The following is a 23412-nucleotide window of genomic DNA, read 5'->3' on the forward strand; positions in this document are numbered from 1 at the left end:
TCTCACTTCAAGGAGTTTCACAAAAAAAACTCTACAAAAAACATCTCCTGGATGGAGCCCTGCATTTCTCAGAAATTACTACTTTCCTACACTCATGGCGATCAGCTACCTTTTTCATAGGGAGGGAGATCTCTTGAAAAAGGACAGGTGGTTATTCAGCACAACAGAAACATCTGAACCTCCAAACAACACAGCATTCTCAGCTCATCCATCCATTTATTTGTTTGTTTGTTTGTTTGTTTGTTTGTTTGTTTGTTTATTTGTAAAGCACTGTAGGTTTACACAGTGCTGTACATACAATCAAATAAAATAAAATAAGGGCCTGCCAGTGGCATACACTCTACAAAGAACAATGGAGATTAATACATAAATTAAATTAGAAGCAATAAAATAAACTCCCCAACTTTTTTTAAAGCCCACCCAAATTACAATGTTAGTCAAACCTCTGTACCCTCTGCTTTCACAGCTACGTGGAGACTATCATCGTCATATCTTTTAATAGTTTTTCTAAGATCTTTGTATGGTTGTTGTTGGCTTTGTAGTGTACCTTCAAGTCATTTCTGATTTCAACCCTAAAGCCACAAGGTCTTAAAGCATCTTAAACTCCCTGGGGTTTGGGGAGGTTGACTCACCCAGTGGGTTTTCATGGCCAAAGGGAAATCAAACCTTGATGTCCAGAATCGTAGTCCAGTGCTCAAACCATTACACCACATTGTCTCTCTTTTGTATGTACATCCCTCCATTTTTAATTTATAGAAATTCCTATGGCAACCTAGCCTAATATCATTAGTGAAACAGAGTGGGGGTTTAACAGCTTAATAGCTCAGCGAGCTACAGTCTTTTGCCTAAGGAAATATTTCTGAGAGTAACCAAAAATTTCTGAGGACATTTCAGATTATTTGATATTTGTGTTATTCTTGGGACAAACTCCCCATGAGAATACTGGCTACCATTGTGAAAGCCATAAAATCTTTTACCCGTGTATCATTTCAATCATGTTGGTTATTCCATTTTCTATCATTTTATGACCAAAATATTTTAAGCCTATTCTGTATACCAAAATAAAAATAGTTGGCCTAGAACATTATTCTTCTGTGTGCCTTTTGCAGTGTACTCCCCCCGCCAACACAAAGTCCTATCAGTGCATCAGGAATTCTGTAATGGCATGGTAAAGTCATTTTGCAGAATTATGGGTGAAAGGCTTTTTACTGTGGTGTTAAAATTTGCATGTAGTGGTAAGATTTTCCCCCCTCACTTCTGCATTTCCTTTTATCTGTGCTACACTTTCACTCTAGTTCTACTAGGATGTTGATAGCTTTGGCCATATTTCTTGCTTTCCATCAGTCTTGTTCTTATTGTGATTCCAGGTGGAATTGACCGTAACTCCTCTACCAGATTTGAATGAAGATGACCAGCTTTCATGTCGTTTTGGTGAAATGATCCACCAGGCAGAGTTACAAGGAGAGGCTATTATCTGTCAACCTCCTCATGAAATCCCTCCAACAACAAAAGGACAAGGTAAAGAGGCAGCAGCGCCTCATGCTCATTATATTCCCATGCTTTTCAAAGTTTGATGCAGGATACTTTCACTAGTTGCAAGGAAGGCACAAGCTCTTTTTTCCAGTCCATTTCTCTTTGCACTGCAATCTGTTTTTTCCTTGGAAACATTGACATCAACTTCCCTCAAAAAGGGAATTGGCTGTCAGTGCTTCTGAGATGAAGGAGAAAAGGCTTCATGCTTTATGCACTACTTGAGTTTGCCACATTTATTTTTCAATCTAAAACCCCAAAAAGCCACAATGCACACAGGTGAGCCCTAATTGGCAAAGCCAAAATAATATAAAAAACTATAGAGTTAACACTGAGGATGTTTTTCATGCTTGGTAATAAAGTGAAGCAAGTCTGCATCTCATTGTTTCCAAGGTCAAGCAAAATCCTATGAAGGCAACATACATATAGGAAGTACGTAAGTCCTGCTGTAGTACACATGTGTACATATGGAGGCCTCCCTTCTGAAAATCACATTATTGTTTGTTTGTTTATATCCCATCCCAGTTTGGTAACCAAGGCACCCTGCGAATTATTAAAACCAAACACAGTCTCTCTCTCACACACACAATTACACAGTTAAAATCATATTAAAAAATCAACAGAACAGCACATTATTAAAACCCCTCACAGTCAGTTCCTAAATTCTTGGTGGTGTTGAAAGAGTTTTCACCTGCTGCTGGAATGAGAGCAAGGAGGTAGCAATCCTAGTTTCCTAGGGAATGAGTTTCAAAATTTAAGAATTTCACACTACAGTGGGGCCTCGCTATCCACAGGCTTGCCATCTGCAGATTTAACCATCCATGAACAGCAAGCGCCGTTATCACCAATAGTGGCCTGTGCACATCACACCGCCATTAGGGACAGTGGGACTTGAGGTCCTGCATTTTTTCATATCTGCCACAGCGGAAAGGGCAGAATGCATCCCTATGGGTACAAAGGATCAATTGTATATGCACAACAGCTATGAGGGAACATCAAGGTTATGTTTGCAGTGGAAGGGGTTCTATGTGCCTTTTCCCTCCTTGTCACTGCATTTTTGAGCACCATCTCCACTGTCTACAAGATTCCAAAGATGCAGGCATTTAAAGAAGTTATGCCTATTGTTGCTTGATAATTATTGAACTTACAACAAATTTGTTCATCTGTGGCTTTCCTATAAATTATTTTTTTCCTGTCAAGTTAAAAACACATACTTGGCTACAAGAAGACTGTTGCAGCTGAGTAAGTGGGTCCTAGTGAAATGTGTAACAAATGTTTCCAAACACACCCTCATATCTTCTGAGATGATTTGACAAGTAATTTGTGTTCTTTGTAAATATCAGTATTTAAAAGCTAGAACTCTGATTTAAATGTCACCTTTTTTTAAAGTCCAATTTTCATCTGACCCCGGAATATAAACTAAAGTGAAAAACAACATGGAATTTTCAGCAGAATTTTTCATAAAGTGGGCTTAAATCTAAGCTGTCACCACTCTTTCAAAAAGCTGTTAGAAGAAAGCTGAGTTTGATATTGCTCAATAGCTTGTGAAATAGCTTGTCAGAGGGGTTTAATGATTTCCATAAGAGGAATAGCTGAGAGTCTCACTGAGGAAGTCCCAATTTCTATATATAGATCTTCAGCTTTCATTCAGTTATAATCCACATTAGAAATCTTTTAATAGAGGAAGTATATTTCTAAAAATGCTATGGTTAGTTTACTATTTTGAGTACATACTAGTTACTTCACAAATCCTAACATAATCTGTTTTATTCTTAACGTAAAATTCATGAAAGTCAAGTGATGCATACTGTCCATATACTGCATATTGTATTCAAGAAAGGGAGTTTTTAAATTTCCATCTGAATTAATACATCTTATTTATTTTTCTTTGTTTTCAGAGTTACATTTTCAGTAATTCAATATTTATCCCTTTGAAAGAAACATCTCCCTACTGTAATGGAACTTCTAAATATTTTACCATATTTTACCATCTCCTTTCTGTCCTTTTATTTGCTGACCATTTAATGCAATTTCATTTAGACAGAAGAATCACACTACGAAATGCTTCAGTAGAGTATATAAAGACTTGAATAGGCACTGACATTGTACTGTTGTTAATACTGAAACATTAGTGTTGCATAAATTATAAAAACATCCTTAATCAAATTAATCTTTAATAATTTTTTGTAGATTATGTCTTGGTTCCTCTGGATCTCACCTTTGGTGATAATATATTTTTTGCATCGGGTACATATCCTTTTTATGACTGTGGAGAAGCAATAAATCGTATTGAAAATGAACCGTACGTATTTAGCTGGTTACCCTAATTCTTTTTCTTTCTGTCCTCCATGCCATATACACACAAATATTAAACATATTTGAATGTTAGTTTTCTCAAAGAAGGGGGAAGACTTCACTGTGGACACTGGCAAGACAGGTGCAGACACTTGTTAATATATATATATTATGCCCCAGTTTGTATGGGGGAAAAGTGTACCTTTTTTAAACAACATTTTTGCCTCACTGAATACTTTGGTCAGGATCCATAAAGTATATTTTAGGGGACACATCATACTTCATTTTCTTTTTGTTATTGTTCTTTGCTTGGTCTTGATGATATTTCTGGTCTACTGCATATGACCTTCATTGATAATATATCTAAGTTAACACTGAGTTCTGTACACCTTTGTTTTGTCAACTGTATACTTGAGAAGGCACAAAGAAATTATTTTCTTGGCTTGCGAAATCAAGCTCACTCAAAGCAAAGTTTAAGTGTCCCTTGATTTGTATGAGGATGGCTGACACAGTAACCATTTGCAAATATCCACATTACTTATATATGGTCACTTATTCAACCTGTATGTTTTTCTGTCCATTTTATTTTTGTCTGTGCTGGAAAAGCTATGGCTGAAACTGATCATATTTTAATACAGTCTTTTGTCCCATGAAGATAAAGCTCTTCTTAGATTCCTGAATTTATAACTAACTTGGTGTAGTTATAATTTTTTCTGAGTCCAGTTTTTTCTAACCTAAAATTATGGCTAGGGTACAGGAGGAATCATGATACTTGGTTATTCATGTTATCCATGTTGTTGTTGTAAATTCCTGTAAATGAAGATACAGTATATTTATTGCTGTATAAAATGGTAAGTAAGGTTTACAAAGAATGGATCCCCGCCCCCTGATGTTCACGTTTATCCATGCAGGTGCTATTCTTGTGCAAGCAGTAAATGGAATTGCCAATGGGACAAGGAGAACCATATCTGTGAAGACGCATCTCCAGATGAAAATGCAATTAAACAAAACATGGTAAAACTATAAACTATTATGAGTAGGTCTTATTAAAATACTTACAGTACATAGGGATATGAAAATGTCTCAGTGTTATGAAGTTTCTCTGAATCCCAGAAGTATTTTCTTCCCTTCCATGTTTCTTATTAGATTATGAGACAATGGTCAAGATCCTACATTAGGCTTGGTGGGGCAGAGCATTCTGTTAATGTATTCTCTCCCCTTCCCCCATACATACAATTAACCTAGATGCTGCAGTCCACAATCCAGTTATTAGCTGCAGAGGACAGGATACACCCAAGACACCCCTGGGCTATAGTACTTTAGTCAAAACTACAGTCATGACATCCGGGGCCTCATTCCCATTATGGTTTAAACCGGATCATGATTCGGTACGATCTGGTTTAAACCACATGGTTCCCACTTAATCCGAATCGCTAAAGCAATTTTTACTTCCATGAAACTGAATCTTAGACATTAGTTAATGTGATTAGGGAACAATTTGTTTCCCTTGCTACTCATTTTACTGCTGTATTCTAATAGGTGGAAACCTTAGAAATGGACAGAGTAGTTTGGTGTTCGTTGTCATAATTTTTAGCAAGTCTGATTTGGTATATTGCAATAAAATTTGTCATTCTGTACTACGCATGTACAGCATGTACCTTTAGAACATAAAAACAAAAACCTGTTATCCAAAACATGTTCTGATGTTTTGTGATGGAAAAAGTCTTTTTTTTAAAAAAAAATTATGTATAAAATGTTTATCTTCTAGGCAGACGAATGTCCACACTTTCTAAACCCCAACCCTGAAATAATACCAATGGAAGTCTCAACAAAAGTATTTTTTCAAGGAAAGAATCTGGATCATTATAAGGTAAATTGTACTTGAATTATGCTTGTGTGTGTATAACCCAGCAATTCCCAAGTACTCTTTTGTTGTGTCAATGGATGAAGCACTAAATAAAATGTGTGTGTGTGTGTGTTTGCTTCATATCTTATTAGCAAAATCTATAGGCAAGAGAGCTCCATTAAGTCAGTGGCACTCCCAACGTTCTTGAGAAACTGATATGTTAGGAAATTTTTCATGCTGCAGGACAGTTAAAAACAAAATATCACAACACATGCGTGTCCATTTAACATGTAATGATCAAGTCTTGGTCATCTTTCCTCTGTTTTCATAGATGTGCGGGGTATTAAAACCAGGGTAAATTATAATAAGGAAAATATAACAGTCTTTAGAATGATACTGTTTACACTGTTGAAAAGAATTAAAAACCTGGGTCAGGATCCAATGATGTACTTCCACTGGGTCCCACTATCTTCTTCAAAATCAATTATCTCCCCACCTTCCTGCAACTCCACCCTATCTGTTAAAAATATATGCTGGAGAAAACTTCTCGTTCAGATATTTCGCACCACAAGATGACCGTAATAGGAGTCAGGGAAGAAACTAAGGAACCCTGTTGAATTTTGAGTCTAAATACTTTTGAATTCATTTGTTTCCTTTTAGTATTTATTATATTGGATCTAATGTTACAATGCACAAAGAAATATGTTCATCTAAAAACTTTATCTCTTATTTAAATGGATGCTATATTTCATAGACTTACACTCTAGAAAAAAGCATTACTATGAAATTTATCAGTGGTGATAAAACAGTTTATTACTTTCCCCCCTTCCTGTTAGTAAGCAAAATATTCTAGAGTTGTAGGGCAACTCTGCTTTCTATCACTGTATATCAACATCTCTTAAACCAGACTGCTCTTTAACTTTTGCTGCTACAGTTTTTTCAGATCCAAGCTTAAGGGAACTGTGGGCTTTTCATCAGTGAAATTCCTGATTAGAGGTTAATTAATGCCATGGGGGAAAGAATAACTTGAAATCCAGAGAAACAGTGAGGGGGTGTTTTACTGTATCTTAAATCCTTTTTGTCCCAGGTCTTCAGAATTGTAAACTTGTGACTATCCCCCTCAATGCTTTTTTGTGCTGTCTTAAATTTGGTTCTTTTTTTAGCCCTCTTCTCCACTGCTTCTTCAGAACTCAGTAGACTTACCTTGTTTCCACATCTGATGCTTGTAGCCATTGAGGAAACAGACCATGTGGAATTGAAGAGGTGGCAGAATTCTGCAGAAGCAAATGACAAAATGGCTTAAGAAGGAACAGATTTGAGAAACAGCATTAAAGGCTGTCAAAAATGCCTCTTGCCCTGTTTTGAAAAACTCTGTTGTAGATATAACAATCCTGAAGCTTGCATGTTACTTAGAGCCCAGGGTTATGATGCAACTTCTGTGTGAATAGAACTTATGATAAATGGTCCATTAAGCAAAATATTACTCTTTACCCAGAAACTTCTGGAATCAGTAGAGAGGCTAAAGTGTCACACTCAGTGGCCTTTCTGTGCATAAGCTTGGATATAGCAATCAATACTGGTGGGATTTTAATTGCAGGATATGGATATGACTACAGTAAGGAAAAATAAAAATACGTAGAGTGGGTGTAATACAGCTGTGCTAAGTTATAAACAGAAATAAATATGGAACCCTATTCTGCCTGTGTTCCCACACTTAATGTAACTGATGCAAGGATGGTCTGAGGGTTAATAATAAGTTCATTTTTTAGGATGCTTTGTCTATAGTACCAGGAATAGTATACAGTCGGCCCTTCGTACACACAGATTTTTTATACCCAGATTCAAGTATCCATGGTTTGAAAATGTTCCAAAAAAGTATAAATTTCAAATATCAAACCTTGATTTTCCATTTTTTATAAGGGACACCATTTTGCTATCTCATTATATTTAATGGGACTTGAGCATACACGGGGGATATTGGAACCAAACCCCAGCGTATAACAAGGGTCCACTGTATTCTTCACACATGAGAAACCACCTTAGTTGTACATGTAGAGTTAATCATACTTTAGTAGAAAGTAATGCATCATGTCCCAAAGACCCTCTGTACATTAGTGGCAGGATTATTGTACGTCAGGAACACAATTCATCTGAAATTCACAAAGGGTGAAATAGTATACAAAGATATGTCCTTTGTATTGTAGTACAGCTTCTCCGTTCCTTTAATGTGAATGACATTGATCATCTGCCCAGAAACTCCTAATAAGAATTACAGCCCAACATTTCCATTAGGCAGTTGGGGGAATCAGATCTGTTATCCCCTTCCCTCATTTTCAAGTCTAAATAGTCCCAGAATGAACTGGACTTTCTTCCTCTTCTATTGAAAGGAGACATTTTATCTCTGACAAGAAGAGATGATATGCAAATGGTAACTTCATTCATTGGATCAGTCCATTTTCCAGGCAAATACCTGTACTTGTTTTGAGTTTCCTTCAGAGAAATCAGAAAAGATAGTTTTTTAAAAATATATTAAAATATTAGTTTGCCATCTTCAGCCCATCAGGCCTTCTAGCATTCCTGAATGCTCCCTACAGTTGTACTGTGAATATGGTTAATTCCAGTGAGATGTTACTGTTGTTGACTCAAAACTGATGTCTGTAGAAACAAAGTGTAGCAAATTTTTCTCAACTAATTTGTGAAGACTGCAGAACCTTCAAGAACCACACTGTTCTCAAATTACAATGAGTTCTTGTGATGAGGAAAAAACTGTATGTTTTTGAGAGATACTGACTCCTGATTTATTTAGCTTGAGATTTCCAACATCAACTATTATTGTTGTTATGTTTTCTCAGTTGGACATATTCCATTGTGGAGAGTATCATGTTTTCTCTTATTCCTTTACGAGCTGAAATTAAAGTCAAAAGTTGGCTAATTGGAATTGAAAACCCAATATTTCTATCAGGAAATCAGGGATTCCATTTGTTGTTTCCCCATTTCAAGTGTAAGGAGAGAAGCACTGTGGTGCACTACTGAGAATATTTGGAAACCAAGGTCAGTTCCCTATTCAAATATGAAGCTCATTAAGTGAACTTGTACCACCTCAAGTCCTCATATTTGAATGGTAGGCTTAGGTTCTAAACCTACCTCATAAACCCACCTCACAGGGATTTTGGAATAATAAAAATGAGAAAATTGACAAAGTAATTTCTACATCTTTAGCATCTAGAAGGGAGGGGAGACTTCCTTCTGCATAAATATATAAATGGAGTATAAAAGCATAAGTTTTGGGGGAAAATCAGGTCAGCAGTAACAACAGAAATGTATGGGTTTCAACTAGTACTACAGTTAGGGTCAAAGATTGGCCCTGAGAACTATCAGGCAGCATTTTTTTCCTGGCTTTGGTGCAAACTGGACATGGGGTCTGTAATTACTGATACCTCCTTGAGGTATCCACCAGTATAGGCATACCTCTCACTATTATAAATATACTTACTACTTTTTCAATATGATTTTTCCTCTGGAGTATATGAGTATATGACTACCTTAAAGCAGATGATTAAGAGGTCAAAATAGTTCAAGATTTTCCATACTTGGACTCAGTCATCAATCAGAGTGGAGAGTGCAGTCAAGAAATAATAAGAGTAGGACTTGGAAGGGCAACTATGAAGGAACTAGACAAGATCCTGAAGTATAAAGATACATCATTAAATACAAAAGTTAGGATTGGTTGTGCCCATCATATTTCCTGTTTCTATGTATGGTTATGAAAGCTGGACAGTGAAGAAAACTGATAAGAAAAAAATCAACTCATTTGAGATGTGGTGCTGGAAAAGAGTCTTACAAATACCACAAACTGCTAAAAAGATCAGTGGATGGTTCATAGAGCAGATCAGGGCCAAACTCTGCCTGGAAGCAGAGATGACTAAATATGACAACTGAGGTTGTCATATTTTGGCTGTATCATGAGAAGAAAGAACTCACTAGAAAAGGCTATAATGTTTGGTAAAGTGGAAGGCAGTAGGAAAAGAGGAAGACTGCTTTCCAGGTGGATAGACTTAATCAGACAAGTCACAGCCATGAGTCTGCAGAGGATGAGCAAAGCCATTCAGGACACAGTGACTTAGAGGTCTCTCGTACATAAGATTGCCATGGGTCAAAGCTGACTCAAAAGCAAATGACAACAATAATGGAATACACTACTACTCAAAGATATTTTTGGATGATGGTATACCTAGATTCTTCATATATAGGAATAAGTTTACTTTTATATTGTGTATTTGTGTTCTTTTAAAGACAGTTCACTGGCTGTCCTCTTTCTTTAAAAAGATTTTTGCAACCAACAGAATCAGATTTCTGAAAGAAGAAACCTTTCTGCATGAGTTGAATGGAAACCTAAAGGTGGCAGCTTGCAGTGCAATCTAATGTTTAGCATAGTTTAGCCTAGGTGGCAAGAGCCAGTGTGGTGTAGTGGTTTGAATATTGGACTACAACTCTGAATACCAGAGTTGGAATCCCCGTTAAGCCATGGAAACTCACTGGGTGCCCATGGGCAAGTCACACTCTCTCAGCCTCAGAGGAAGGCAAAGGCAAACTCCCCTCTGAACAAATCTTGCCAAGAAAACCCCATGATAGCTTTGCCTTAGAGTTGCCATAAATTGGAAATGACTTGAAGGTGCACAACAAAACAACAACAACAACAAGGCCTAGGTGGCACGACACTAATATTTCTTCTTGCCGTCGAGGCCAAAATGCATACCTCCAAAGCTGAGCAACATCCCTTTAAATTCTTTGCTGTACTGCTGAAGGTTAGGTTTTGGGTCACCATTATTGTCTGTTTTGGAATTTAAATGTTCTGTAGAGCTTTGCATTGTGGATCAGATTGATGTTTCTATATTTTCTATACCTCTAAGCTATTCAAAAGTTCTTGATGTACAGAAAACATATTTTCCCCTCACTCTGAAATAACTTTCACTTCAAGTTCCATTCAAAATCATCTTAATCCTGTTGCAGAAAAGCATGCGGTCCTTGAAAAGTGTAAAATGAAACACAGGTCAAAGAAAGCAGAAGAGTGCTGAGACTTGGCTTGCCGCCCCTCTATGTCGTTGGCTTTCCCAGCTCCTTCTTTAATTAGCAAGACAAGGAGAAAAAGAAAAGGCAGAGAATCAACTTTTTCCTCCAAAAGTTTCCTGGGTTGGGACACCTCAGGCTTTTTTGCCACAACTTCTCAGCAAGCTACCATTTTAATGACTCTCAGAAATTCTTTTCACTGTGTTTTCATGAGCAGCTTTTCAATATTATAACATAGCTGGAGTGTAGGAATTCTTCATTTGGCAGTTCCTAGGTTGGAAGATTTGGTTGGGAAGTGCTATAATGCACAAATAAAATGCAGATTTTATGACAGAATCTTCACTCTCCATCTGTTGGAACTTGTAGGCCATTCCACTGTTGCTTTGTGAAGTGTGATGCTGTTTCATAGTTAGTTCTCTGTCCTCTTTTAGATTTGACTGTACTTTGTGAATTTTGCTATGTTGTCAGTAAGGAGGAAATACAGATGTGTAAAACATTCCATTATTAGTTCTCCCTAATGTTCAGCCTAATCATTACCCCCCACATTGTGCTCTTAAATCAAACACATAAATAAATTTTAAATTACTTAGCACTTATGTAATTGGGGGGGGGAGGAATCTTGTTACGTTTTAGATTGCTGTTTTGAACAATTTAGTTGTACAAATTGGTGGATTTTTAAATCTTTATCAATATATTAATTTTGTTATCTTTAGAATGTTTCTGTTAGACTGAGAGATGGTAGCTTTCTTAAGGCCTCCTAGGGTTCAGCCACACTGCAGAAATAATCCAGTTTGACACCACTATAACTGCCATGACTCAGTGCTATGGAATTCTGGGAACTATAGTTTTGTGAGACATTTAGCGTTCTCTGTCAGAGTCTGTGCCGCAACAGACTATGGTTTCCAAAATTCCATAGCATTGAGCAATGTCAAAGTGGATTATTTCTGCAATCAGTCAGTCAGATGCAGTCAGGGTCTCTCATATCTGAGAGCCTTCCCTACTTCACAGTTGTGAGAATAAAACAGAAGAGCAGGGTGAGGTTTTTTTAACTATACATAAAAGGAAAATAATAATTCTTACACCGTATAGCAGTCCACATCTGGCCCCAAAATGTTGCTTGTGAGCTCCTTTCGTCGTGTTTTTTAAGCCTTCCAAAAAACCAATCTGAATCTTCTGAGTCTTTGAATTTTTGGCACTTTCTTGGCATACACAAAAACAACTAAGGAAAGGGGTTGGCAACATGACCACAAGAAATATTCAGGTACCCAACCCCCCCCCCCCCCACACACACACACACACACACACACACAAAGCTATGTAGTCTTGTAGGCTGGGGTTGTTTGATTTGGTTTTGCTTTGAGGGTGAACATTTCTAGGGCTCCCTCCTGCCTTAGATTAAATGTTTTACTGAAAAGCAAGAAGTCAAATTTTAAAGGGAAAGTGGTACATTCACATCACGTGTATTTTAGAGTAAAAATTATAAGGAGCAATCTAATTCATGGGGGATGTCCCCCACTTTAAAATGCATCTTCTGTTTGTCTGACTAGCTTTTTGTTTGAAAAGCAGCATGTGTCTAGTTTAAAAATCAAAATCCTCAGAAAAATGGGAGAGAAGTGGTCTTGAGGTTGTCCATCAGTACTTAGAACTGGGTCAGTAGACTCAACAGGCACATGAGCCACCTGGTCATATCCTTTTACAATGTCGTGAGAGGGGATGTGTTTCTATTTAAATTAAAGTAGTTAGTTCTAATTTGCTATGTCTTTAAATTGTTTGTTTCATGGCAAACCTGTCGATGAGACAACTCCAAGAACCCCTGCCCTCCACTTCTCTACTCAGTTCCTGCAAGCTGATGCCCATGTCCCCTCTGATTGAGTCCATCCATCTGGCATATGGTCTTCCTCTCCTTCTTTTCCCCTCTACCTTTTTTAACATTATTGTCTTTTCCAGTGATCAATGCCTTCTCATTATATGGCCAAAGTATGTCAGCCTCAATTTAATCATCTTAGCTTCTAAGAAGATATCTGGCTTCATCTGTTCCAAGACCCATCTGATTATCATTTTGGCTTTACATAGTCTCTTAAGCACTCTTCTCCAGTACCACATCTCAGATGAGTTGATTTTCCTTCTGTCTGCTTCTTTGACTGTTGCATCCATACATGGTGATTGGGAATACAATGGCTTGAACACTTTTACCTTTTATACTCAGTTGTGTATCTTTAGTCTTCAGGAGCCCTTCTAATTCTTTCTTAGCTGCCCTCTCCATAACTAATCTTCTTATTTATTGACTGCAGTCATCACTCCAATTTATATTTGATCCTAGGTATGGAAATTATTTCACTATTTCAATTTCCTCATTGTCTAGATTGAATTTATATATCATGAGTTTTGTTTTCTTTATGTTCAGCATTAATGCTTTGTTTGCACTTTCCTCTTTAACCTTCCTTAGTAATCTTGCCAAGTCTGTGATCTCTTCCACAATTATTATGGTATCATCTGCATACCTTAGGCTATTGATATTCCTTCCTCCTATCTTCATTCCTCTTCCTTATGATTATAGCTATGCTTTTCTTACAATGTTTTGGCGTATAAATTGAACAAGTCTGGTGACAGAATGCAGTCTTGCTTGATCTCTTTGCCTACTGGGAACCACTCTGTTTCTCCAGATTCAGTTCTTACAGTGACCTTTTGTCTTTGGTATAGATTTCTCATCAAGACTATCAAATGTGATGGCACTCTCATGTCTTTCAGTGTGTTCCAAAGCTTTTCATGATCTATATAGTCAAATGCTTTGTTGTAGTTGATAAAACACATATTATTTTTTTTCTGGAATTCTTTTGGTGCTCTCCATTTGCCATTGTATGTTTGCAGTGTGATCCCTGGTGCCTCTGCCTTTCCTGAATCCTGCTTGCACCTCTGGAATTTCTCTCTCCATGTATGGCTGGATTCTGTGTTGCAAAATTTTGAGCATGATTTTGCTTGTGTGTGAGATTAATGCTATGGTCTTATATTGCTGCATTCTTTTGTATCTCCTTTCTTGTGTATTGGGATATATTTTGATCATTTTCAATCTGTTTGCCTCCTCTTTGTTTTCTATATTTGTTGGCATATTTTAGTTAACAATAGGGTTGCTTCTTATTGTAGCAGTTCAATGGGGCTTTCATCCATTCCTGGTGATTTATTTCTTTCCTATTTCTCTTATTGTATCTTTCACTTCACTTTTTAGAATTTGGGTTCATCTTCATACGGTTTTTTGTTCCATGTTTCATTCATTTTCTCATCTCTTTCATATAGCTCTTCTGTGTATTGCTGCCATCGTCTTTTTATTTCTTCATGTTTTTGTATTATGTTCTTTTCCGTGTCACAGAGCATTTCTGCCTTTGGTTTGAATTTCTTGATTATTATTTTTTGAATAGGTCTCTCATTCTTCCTTTTTTGTTGTCTTCCCTTTCTCTCCATTGGTCATTATAATATAATATAATTTATCCCTGCGCAATAGATGTTGCACAGTTACATTCATTGATCTGGTTTTGTTCCTATCTCCCTTTACTTTTGCCGCCCTTCTCCCTTGTACTAAATGAAGTGTTTTGCCTATCATCCATTGCTTCTTCTCTCTCTCTTTTTTGCCACTGTTAGTGTATTATTGCATTCTTCTTTGATTGTGACCTTTGTTTCTGCCCATAATTCTTCAGGTTCTCTGTTGATTATATTTAATAGCACAAATCTATTTCCTACATTATCTATGAATTTTTCTGGAATATTGTTGAGATCATATTTTGGTATAATGACTGCTTTTGTTTTCTTCTTCAGTCTCAGTCTGATTTCTGTTATGGTTTTGTTATTTTTGTTCATGGTCTGTACCATAATCACCTCCTGGTCTGGTTTTTGCCACGAATGCAAATTTTATTTAAAAATCTCCTCTTCCCCCCTTCCCCTTATTCTTTTTTCTATTTTTAACAATGTGTAAGTAGCCACGCTCTCAAGGAATCAGAAAATGTTGTAACATGCTTTTCTAAGTTGCCCTCATTTTCTTGCCTGATATTTGTTGTTGAAATTATCATGGAGCAGTTGGTATTGATCTTTATTTGATCTAGTTATTTCCAGAGCTGAAAGGTATATTACTCAGCAGAACTACTGTTCATGTCATGGTGGAGAAAAGATTACAAGTCAAATATTTCTCTTTCATAGGTTAGCCATTTCATAATTGGAAATGACCTGTTTGAGACTGCAGTGGAAAAAGCACCTGACGGAACGTTCTACTTTCAAAGCCCAGCGGTAAATATTAGGAGTGTATTTCTATTTGTGTGTGTATATTTAAGGACTGCTTTCTCTTTTGCTTTATTGGAGAGGAATGGGTTATGTCTTGTTTTTAAGGTTGAACATGTTCTCCATTGTACATCTCCCTGGCATGGGAATCACAGTGTTTAAAATCAGGCCTGACTTTTTGGCCACGTTTATATATTTGGCCACAGCATGTGTGGAGGGATGTGGATATTGTTCTCCAGAACCTTTGTCAATTATCAGCTATTATTGCGCCTACTTTGTGGGAAATATGTCTCCTTTTCTGTGCATGCTGCTGTGAATGCAAGACACTGGTTAACATATGATGAAAAATTATAAGCTTAGAATTACAGGTTGAATCTCTCGCTTCTGAAATTTCAAAATCCAATTTTTTAAAAAATGAGTGGCTGAGATAGTGACACCTTTGCTTTCTGATGGTTCAGTGTACACAAACTTTGTTTCATGCACAAAATTATTAAAAATATTGTGTATAAAATTACCTTCAAGTTAAGCATATAAAGTCAAAACAAAACATAAATGAATTTCATGTTTAAACATGGGTCTCACCACTAAGATATTTCATTATGTATATGTAAATATTCCAAAATCTGAAAACCCCAAACACTCCTGGTCCCAGGCATTTCAGATAAGGGATACTCAACCTGTAACTGGATTGTTTACCTTCCCTGGTAGGTGTGGGTGATAGTCTTCTAGTGTTTTTTTTTTTCCCCTCCCTTTGGAGCATTTATTTATTTATTTTGGTCATTTGTGTTTGTTTTGGCAGGCAGGAGAATATCTGTTGCCAGAACCAGCAACATAATAAGGATGAAAGAGAGATGAGGAAATTTCCCCCTTTCCTCTGTGAAGAGGGAGCTTTTTCAGGAGTAAACTCTTAGTGTAGATTTGCAGTGATAGATATTATTTTAGAGTGCTAGATGTCTGTATTCACCTGAATTTGCTTTTAATTTTTTTAATTATTTTTGAACAATAGTTTTCTATAACAAAACAAAAAGCATTCACTGTCAGTTTTCTTTAAAAATATCTTTGACTAAATACAACAGCTCCAGTTTGTGTTTCTGATTGTAACACAGCATTTTGAACATTTTCGGGTACAGTCATTTTATTTTAACTCTTTCTTAAACAACAATTCCTATTTTCAAAGGTATTAAAATAATATGGCTGTGAATATGCCTCAGTTGTGTATTATAAGTATTGGTAAATATTTTTTGTGAAACTACATAAATAAGAGTTTTACTATAGCAGTAGTACACTGCTTGGTTTGGGACAAATAGATTAATACATCTAATCATTTCTGACTGAGATAAGTGTCTTTTCCTCCCACTCTTCAGATTTCCAGTGCTGCAAATGAAACTGTACCACTTAGTTTATTCATTAAAATCAATAAAGTCAAGATTGACAGCAAACTGATTGGTGAGTATGACATATACAAAATGAAAGGGAAATTAAAGGTACAATTATTTATTCCATCAGAATCTTTGATTTGTACCTCCAATAACATTGTCTCTTTATAGTTTTCATTGTGTTGTTTTTTTAAGGAAACATACTCAGATGTAGCTGTGTTATGCCATGCAGAAAAATAACAAAACCCACAAAAGAGTGATACCTTTTTTGGGCCAAATAGTGGTATCATTGTTTTGCGGATTTTGGATTTCACTGTACATTGTTTTTAAAGGTGACGTAATAATTATCAAAAGCAATGAGTAACAGTTTTAATATTCTGTCAAACAGCAGTATATTAACATGAAAGTTCTGTGTTTTGACTGAACAGCGTCTTGACATTTGTTTGCTTTGAGGTTTGGAAGATACCACAATCAATCCTACAATTTTATGATAGAAGCATCTAACTCTTTCCAACTTCTGATACATACTGATGTACCTTTTCAGGCATGACAGATTTGGGAACCACCAAGAAGTATTAATCAAATGCTACAGTCAGGTATACTAATGAAAAAGGCCAGCTTATTTTCCTAGCTTCAGATGCTGTCATTCCACATATAGTCAGCCAAGACTTATTCTTCTATGATGCTGCTGCCACCTCTGCTTTAGATCAGATAGCTTGAGGCTGTTTCATATTAGGTCCCCATCTTGCAAGTATTTTTGTCCAGGCACAGGTCCAATGTGAACATTTTTTTTCCTGGCAGGCAGAGTGGTCCATCTAGAATGAGTAACTGTGCTAGACTGAAGCCAGGCGTGACCTTCCAAATGCTTTTTAGCAATCCTTTTGTTTATTACTATGACTCAGTGACACTTATAACTAATGCACCTACACTGATAAGTCTCACATAGCTGCAAATCAATCTATAAATAGTTATATTCCATGAATTTACTTTCTATTGGATGTTGCAAATCAAAATTACTTTTAAGAATATAACCCTTTATCTTTGCAATACTAATACCTCTTCCATCCAAACAACATATATTATCTTTTTATATGGGATTATTGTAAACCAGTGATGGAATATCACCACATAATTAAGTGAAATTCTAATATGTATCTGATACATTGTTTCCAGTAAATAATGTGGAGTGCTGTACCATTATGTGGCGTAATGGCAACCTTCTGCTTTGTCCATTTTCCTCCAAAGAAAAAGCAATCCAATTTGACATAAGTACAAAAAAAAATTACTACAGTGTATATGTCTAGACTAGATGATCTTCTGATCCTTTCTAGCTTAACAAGTCAGTGATTTTTTATTATATTTCAAAGAAAGCTATATATAATTTTAAATCTAATTGATTTATAGGTTCATAATTTAAGTTTATTGGAGACAGCAGAGTACAGCTGATTTTAAAAAGTCAGGAATAAAACAGAAAGAGAACAGAACTAGGATTTTTTTTGATACTTTGTTAATTTTTTGATACTAATGGTTTCCAGATTTTCTTTTACTGATTTTTTTTAATTTACAACTTTCAAGCTTTTAGAATAGCTGAATATATACCCATCGTGCTATGACATTAGTTACTGGGTTGCTCCAATAGTTACTGTATAGAAGGTTTTCAGTTATTGAATTTCTTTATATAAATGAATCTTTTCTTCCTATGACACATTTAGAGAATGCCGGGTAATGTTGGCATTTAATGCCTTTTTATAGCCACTGGAGACTCTGAACACGGTGGAATCCAATACATTCCTTTTATCCTTTGTCCTGTTTTATCAATGGGTTCACAGCTAGTATCTAAAAATGATGGATAGGAATTGAATCTAATAGCTGGCTTACTGCTGGTATACTTAATGAGCTGATCAGTAATGAAACTTATTAACTCTTTGAGCTCTGTCTTTGTATTGTGTGCAGCGGTCAGAGCCTTCAGTAATTGTGGATTTAATTTGGAGACAGTTCAGATTCTGACCTGTAGATATAGAATCATTCCCATTCCTGCACACACAGGTGGAAAATATCAGTTGGTCAGATGAAGGTCTTGCTGTTAGACCCATAAAATTCAGGATTCAGAATTTAATCAGCTTGTTTCATACATCAGATCAATGGCATTTCAGTGCTCAGTTCAGATAACAATATGTGCAAATCTTTATTCCTAGGGCGGAATCAAAGCACTTAAAACCATGTCTATTAAAAGCATGTGCCCACTCTCCTCCATAGATACAATAACCACTGCCCATATGCAATACACCATACTCAAAGGAAGCAGTAGTTCTACTATATTCTGCATGCTCCTCATCTGGAGTACTGCACTTCATTTTAAGAAGGATATAGACAGGTTGGAGCAGGTTCAAAGAAGGACAGCAAGAATAATAACACATATGGAGACCAAAACATTTGAGGGAAAGCTTCAGGGAGCCTGGAGAAGAGAAGACTAAGGGTTGCCATTTAAATATCTAAAGAATTGTAACAGAGAGGAAGATAAAGAAAATATCTGTGGAACATGATAGAACAGATGGCATTTTTTAATTTTTGTGTTCTCAGTTTTGTCTTGCAGTTGTTTGTGCATAAGTAACTGCAAGGCAAAACAGAGGATGAAATTAATTTTTAAAGTGTGTATCTGTTCTACAATTTCAGCACCTTACTCAACCAAAAGAGTTGTAGGTAGACACTACAGCTTTTTAAAATCTTCACTCAAAAGAATGCAAGGCCTGAGATATATTGGGATCCTTCTAGGAGAAAGTCTGAAACCTTTTCTCACTGCTGTGGTTCCAATTTGATAATATCCACAGATAAAGGCACCAGGCTTGGGAGGAGAATGTACTGTAACCAAAGGGTTACAATCTCTCTGATCATGTTGCAAGGGTCCAAACCAAGGTAAGAGGAAAAAGACACAGGTGGTAACTACATCTTTAAGCATGTAGTTTATTACTCCTATAATATATAGCAGTGGAAGGTACAGTATGTAGCCCCATAAGACGATGGTTAAGATGCCAATTCTGACGATCAGAAAATCAGAAGGTTGGCAGTTTGAGGCCCAAGTGCTGTATGATGGGAGCTCCCTTCACTAGTCTCAGCTTCTGCCAACCTAGAAGTTCGAAAGCATACAGATGCAAGTAGATAGATAGGTACCATTTCTCACTGGGAAGGTAACAGCATTCAGTGCAGTCATGCTGGCCACATGACCACCAGAGCAGTCTTCAAATAACAGAGATGAGCACTTCCCCCTACAGTTAGTTACAACTAGACATTCATGTCAAGGGACTACCTTTACCTTTACATTTAAGATGATGTTGGACTGCAACTCCCATCAACCTTAGAAAACACCCTGTGTTTGCCATGCCTATTACAGAGGCAAGAGATAGAATTGAACTTGCTGAAAAGAAATAAATGAAAAAAGTAGACTTAAACCCATTATGGGAATTCAAGCACTTTCCAGACCGGTGCTTTGCGCCAGCCTGGATATGTGCTAGCGTTGCCTCGGGGCATCCTTTAAAGACGCCCTGCAACCCTAGCACGTATTCCGTATGTCAAAATGGCGGCGCCTTGTACAGATGGGCGTTGCCATTTTGACGTGACGGCCACACCGCATCCAAACGGCGCAGGCATGATGTGCTTGCATCGCATCAGGCTGCTTGTGGCGGCCTAACAGCAGCGCCAGAAGGAGCTCCAAAACGGAGCTTCTTCCTGGAGGGCGCCTTGTTCCCGCAGCAACTAGATTGCTGCGGGAACGGCACTAGGGAGAAACGGGCCGAGTGTCCCCTTTCTCCTCTGGCTGCGGCTCCTGGGGTGTCCTGGGGCATGAAGCCCCAAGGACACTCCTTTTCGGGACCAGGGAGGAGCGGCATTTTGCCACTGGCCCCTGGTCCTGAAAAGCACTGGATTGGGGCCTCTGGGCTGCCGTTGTGGCCACCCTGGCCCCAATACGTGGTGCAAAGGGGCGGCTGCAGCTCTCCCCAAATGGGCGGTCTGTATCCCGCCTCAGTTAACCTTATATAATTTCTTTTTCTTTTCTTTTTTTAAATTTAAAAAATTTAAAAAAATTATGTAATTTCACGTTCTCACTCTTTGGTAGGAAGTTTTTATATATCAATTATGCCTCCAACTTTAAACCTGAAGTTTACTAAGCTAAGAAACCTTTAGAATGATCATTTGGTTAAAAAACTTTTATGAGAATGATGAAAATTTTAATGGATTTGTCATGGACTATATAAGTATAATTACTTGTGCCAATTAGAGTAGACATGTTGGATTAATGAGAACGTAGAAAATTAACATTTATCTAGATTCCACTGATGTATTAATTTATTCTAGTCAGGAATAACAATTGGATTTAAGTCCTTATTTTTAAAAAACTATTTACTACTGTGAGAGCCAGCATGGTGTAGTGGTTAGAGCGTTGGACTTAGGACTATTGAGACCATGCTTTGAAGCCCCATTCGGCCATGGAAATCCACTGGTTGACCTTGAGCAGGTCACACTCTCTCGCCCTCAGAAGCAGGCAAAGACATTTAAGCAGATGACCTCTTTACTTAATGTGTTGGTTAAAATAAATTTCAAGTACTGTACATCTCCTAATTTCAAAATCCTATTTGTATAAATGTAAGGAAAGGCTAGCTATTTCTGATCCTTCCTGATAATCAGGAAGAAGGGGAGTATTTATTTTTCCTTCTCTACATCTTTTCAAAGTTTTCTACCAGGTGAAATCAGTAATTCTGTTACAATTGCTTCAGTGATTGTTCGGCTCTCTGTTATTTGCTGTCCCTTACTTTTTGCAGCAGACAAGTATTTTATTCTGCTCCCACCCCTATGATGCCAGCCATTTAGACTCAACATAACCTGTTAGTCAAGCTCATTTAATTCTATATTGTGCCAGTCACTGAGCACAGGAGAGAGAAAAACCATCAGAGGTCTTGTTCAGCACTATGTGCACAACCATATCACCTTGAATAGATTTGAATGTTCTAGGGATGTGGCTGGTGGACCATGCCCTCCAAGCAAAACAAAAAGAAAACAAAATCCACATTTCCCATTCTCAGTAAAAACAAACCTTTGTCAATCTAGCCAGACTATCTTCTTTTGAAAAAATACAATGGGATGCTGACTATGATTATACTTTTTTCTAATGCAACTGGCTTCAGAACACAGGGATGCATTATAACTCACTGTTCTTGTGAGTTATTCTGAAAATATACACATCCTGAGCACTGTCACTACCACCCCTTGCCAGCAATTGGGGTTTACAGTAGATTTGCTAACTTTACTAAGTAATTTTACTAAGCCACTACAGAGCATCTCTATATCCCCACCCTCAATTCACCTTTTCTGTAGCACTTATTTCGGACTAAAAGTTTTTTGTGCAACATTAGTAATACTTGCTTCCAGTTAAGATGGTGGCACTGGAAAGAAGTAGGGCAAGCCTGGATAGAGCCAGCCAATCACAGTTTGTGGAATCATGGGGTCCATAGCAATTTCTGAGAAAGGATATAACTGAGGCTGAATCTAAACTGCAGAAATAATCCAGTTTGATACCACTTTAACTTTCATGGCTCCATCCTGTGCATTCCTAGGATTTGTAGTTTGTTGGGGCCCCAGAGCTCTCTGACAGAGAAAGCTGAATCTCTCACAAAACTACAAATTCCAGAATTCCATAGCATTAAGCCATATCACTTAAAGCGATGTCAAATTGCATTATTTCTGTAGTGCAGATTCAACCTCAGAAGCTATAATATGTGGGGGGAAATATAATGAAAGGATATAACTTATGGCCAGTCAGAAATAGAGAGCAGTCCAGTTAGGAGATCTGGATCAGGGTTTGGGGAACCCTGGAGAGAAATGTTACTTCTTTTGAAACTGAGGTGCGCTATGTGGAAACATCACAAGGCTAGATATCTGTTTTTATATGATATACAGTAAACCTTTACTGTTTTTATTTTCTACATCTATGATGTTTTAATTTAATAAGAAGGAAGACTGGTCACACTTCACCACACTGTGCCCACTGATCACAACAACCACTTGTCCAGTATAAATGTCATTTAAAAGCCCAAATACCAGATCCAGGGTAAAAAGGGCAAGTGGAATGATAGGAGCCCAAGGATTGAAACTGCAGGGGCTGTCCTGTATAGGTGTTCTATTGGAATGATAATCTACTCATTATTATTATCGACTTTTTAATATACCCTGCCTTTTCCCCAGAAGTGGACTTGTCAGTAAAAGTGTGTTATGCTTGATCCACATTCCCAGTTTTCCAGCATCTTGAATTTACTCCACATGTTCAGGAATGCCCCTCTGGGCTGTGATGAATGTCTCTTTATTTCAAGAAGCTTTCACATTCCACAAATTCAACTCCAGTTAACTTTACCCCCTCAACAGATTCAAAATTGTTATGGGCCGAAGAAACACTCTGTCTTTCTTTCATGCTCATGATAACCCGATGTGACAGGGCATTCCTCATCAGGATTTGAGTGCTCTGCAGTGCCCTCCCATCCCTGGACTCTGACCTCATCTGTCAACCTTTGGTGCATGCTTGGGGATGCTTTGGATGACCTTAGAGTTAAATGTAAAGGGGGGGGGGGGGAGAAATGGTTTGTAGTATATTGGTGTATATGAGAATGTATGAAGGGAAGTCCTGACTGTGGTACACCACCTGAATTGTGAATTTATTTTTATGATTTCTTGTTTGTTTTTTTAAACATTAGAATAACTAACTCTCCTTCTGTTCTTATCTTCACTATACTCTCTAGAGGTGAAAGAGGTAATCTCAAGCCTCTACACCCAGCAGAGCTACAGCTCTCCTCCATCAGCATACAAACATCCTGCTTAGAAAAACATCTGAACTGACTCTGCCATATTTAATTAACAATTCTGCTCAGTGGCCTACATCCAAATGCTAAAATATTCTGTGCCAAAAGTGGCATTTGCTTTTTAAAATGGCCTTCTGTAAAAAAAAAAAAAAAAAAAAAAAAAAGCAAGGAAATTAGCTTTCTGGAAGAGCTA

The 23412-nt window shown here is 37.2% G+C and overlaps 1 protein-coding gene across 3 annotated transcripts in view; it reads left to right on the top strand.

Annotated features, from left to right (window-relative positions):
* Window positions 1-23412, top strand: part of LOC149312328 (plexin-B2-like) — a 377818-nt gene that overhangs the window by 279193 nt on the left and 75213 nt on the right. For all 3 annotated transcript variants that reach the window (XM_089524408.1, XM_089524410.1, XM_089524409.1), the window contains 6 exons: window positions 1368-1518; window positions 3721-3832; window positions 4737-4839; window positions 5594-5695; window positions 14924-15010; window positions 16366-16447. In XM_089524408.1, coding sequence (XP_089380534.1) covers window positions 1368-1518; window positions 3721-3832; window positions 4737-4839; window positions 5594-5695; window positions 14924-15010; window positions 16366-16447 — 637 coding nt within the window. The remainder of the gene's footprint in view (window positions 1-1367; window positions 1519-3720; window positions 3833-4736; window positions 4840-5593; window positions 5696-14923; window positions 15011-16365; window positions 16448-23412) is intronic.

The sequence above is a fragment of the Sceloporus occidentalis genome, unplaced genomic scaffold, assembly GCF_023333645.1.
Source record: "Sceloporus occidentalis isolate IW3139 unplaced genomic scaffold, rSceOcc1.0.p SCAF_5, whole genome shotgun sequence".
Lineage (NCBI taxonomy): Eukaryota > Metazoa > Chordata > Lepidosauria > Squamata > Phrynosomatidae > Sceloporus > Sceloporus occidentalis.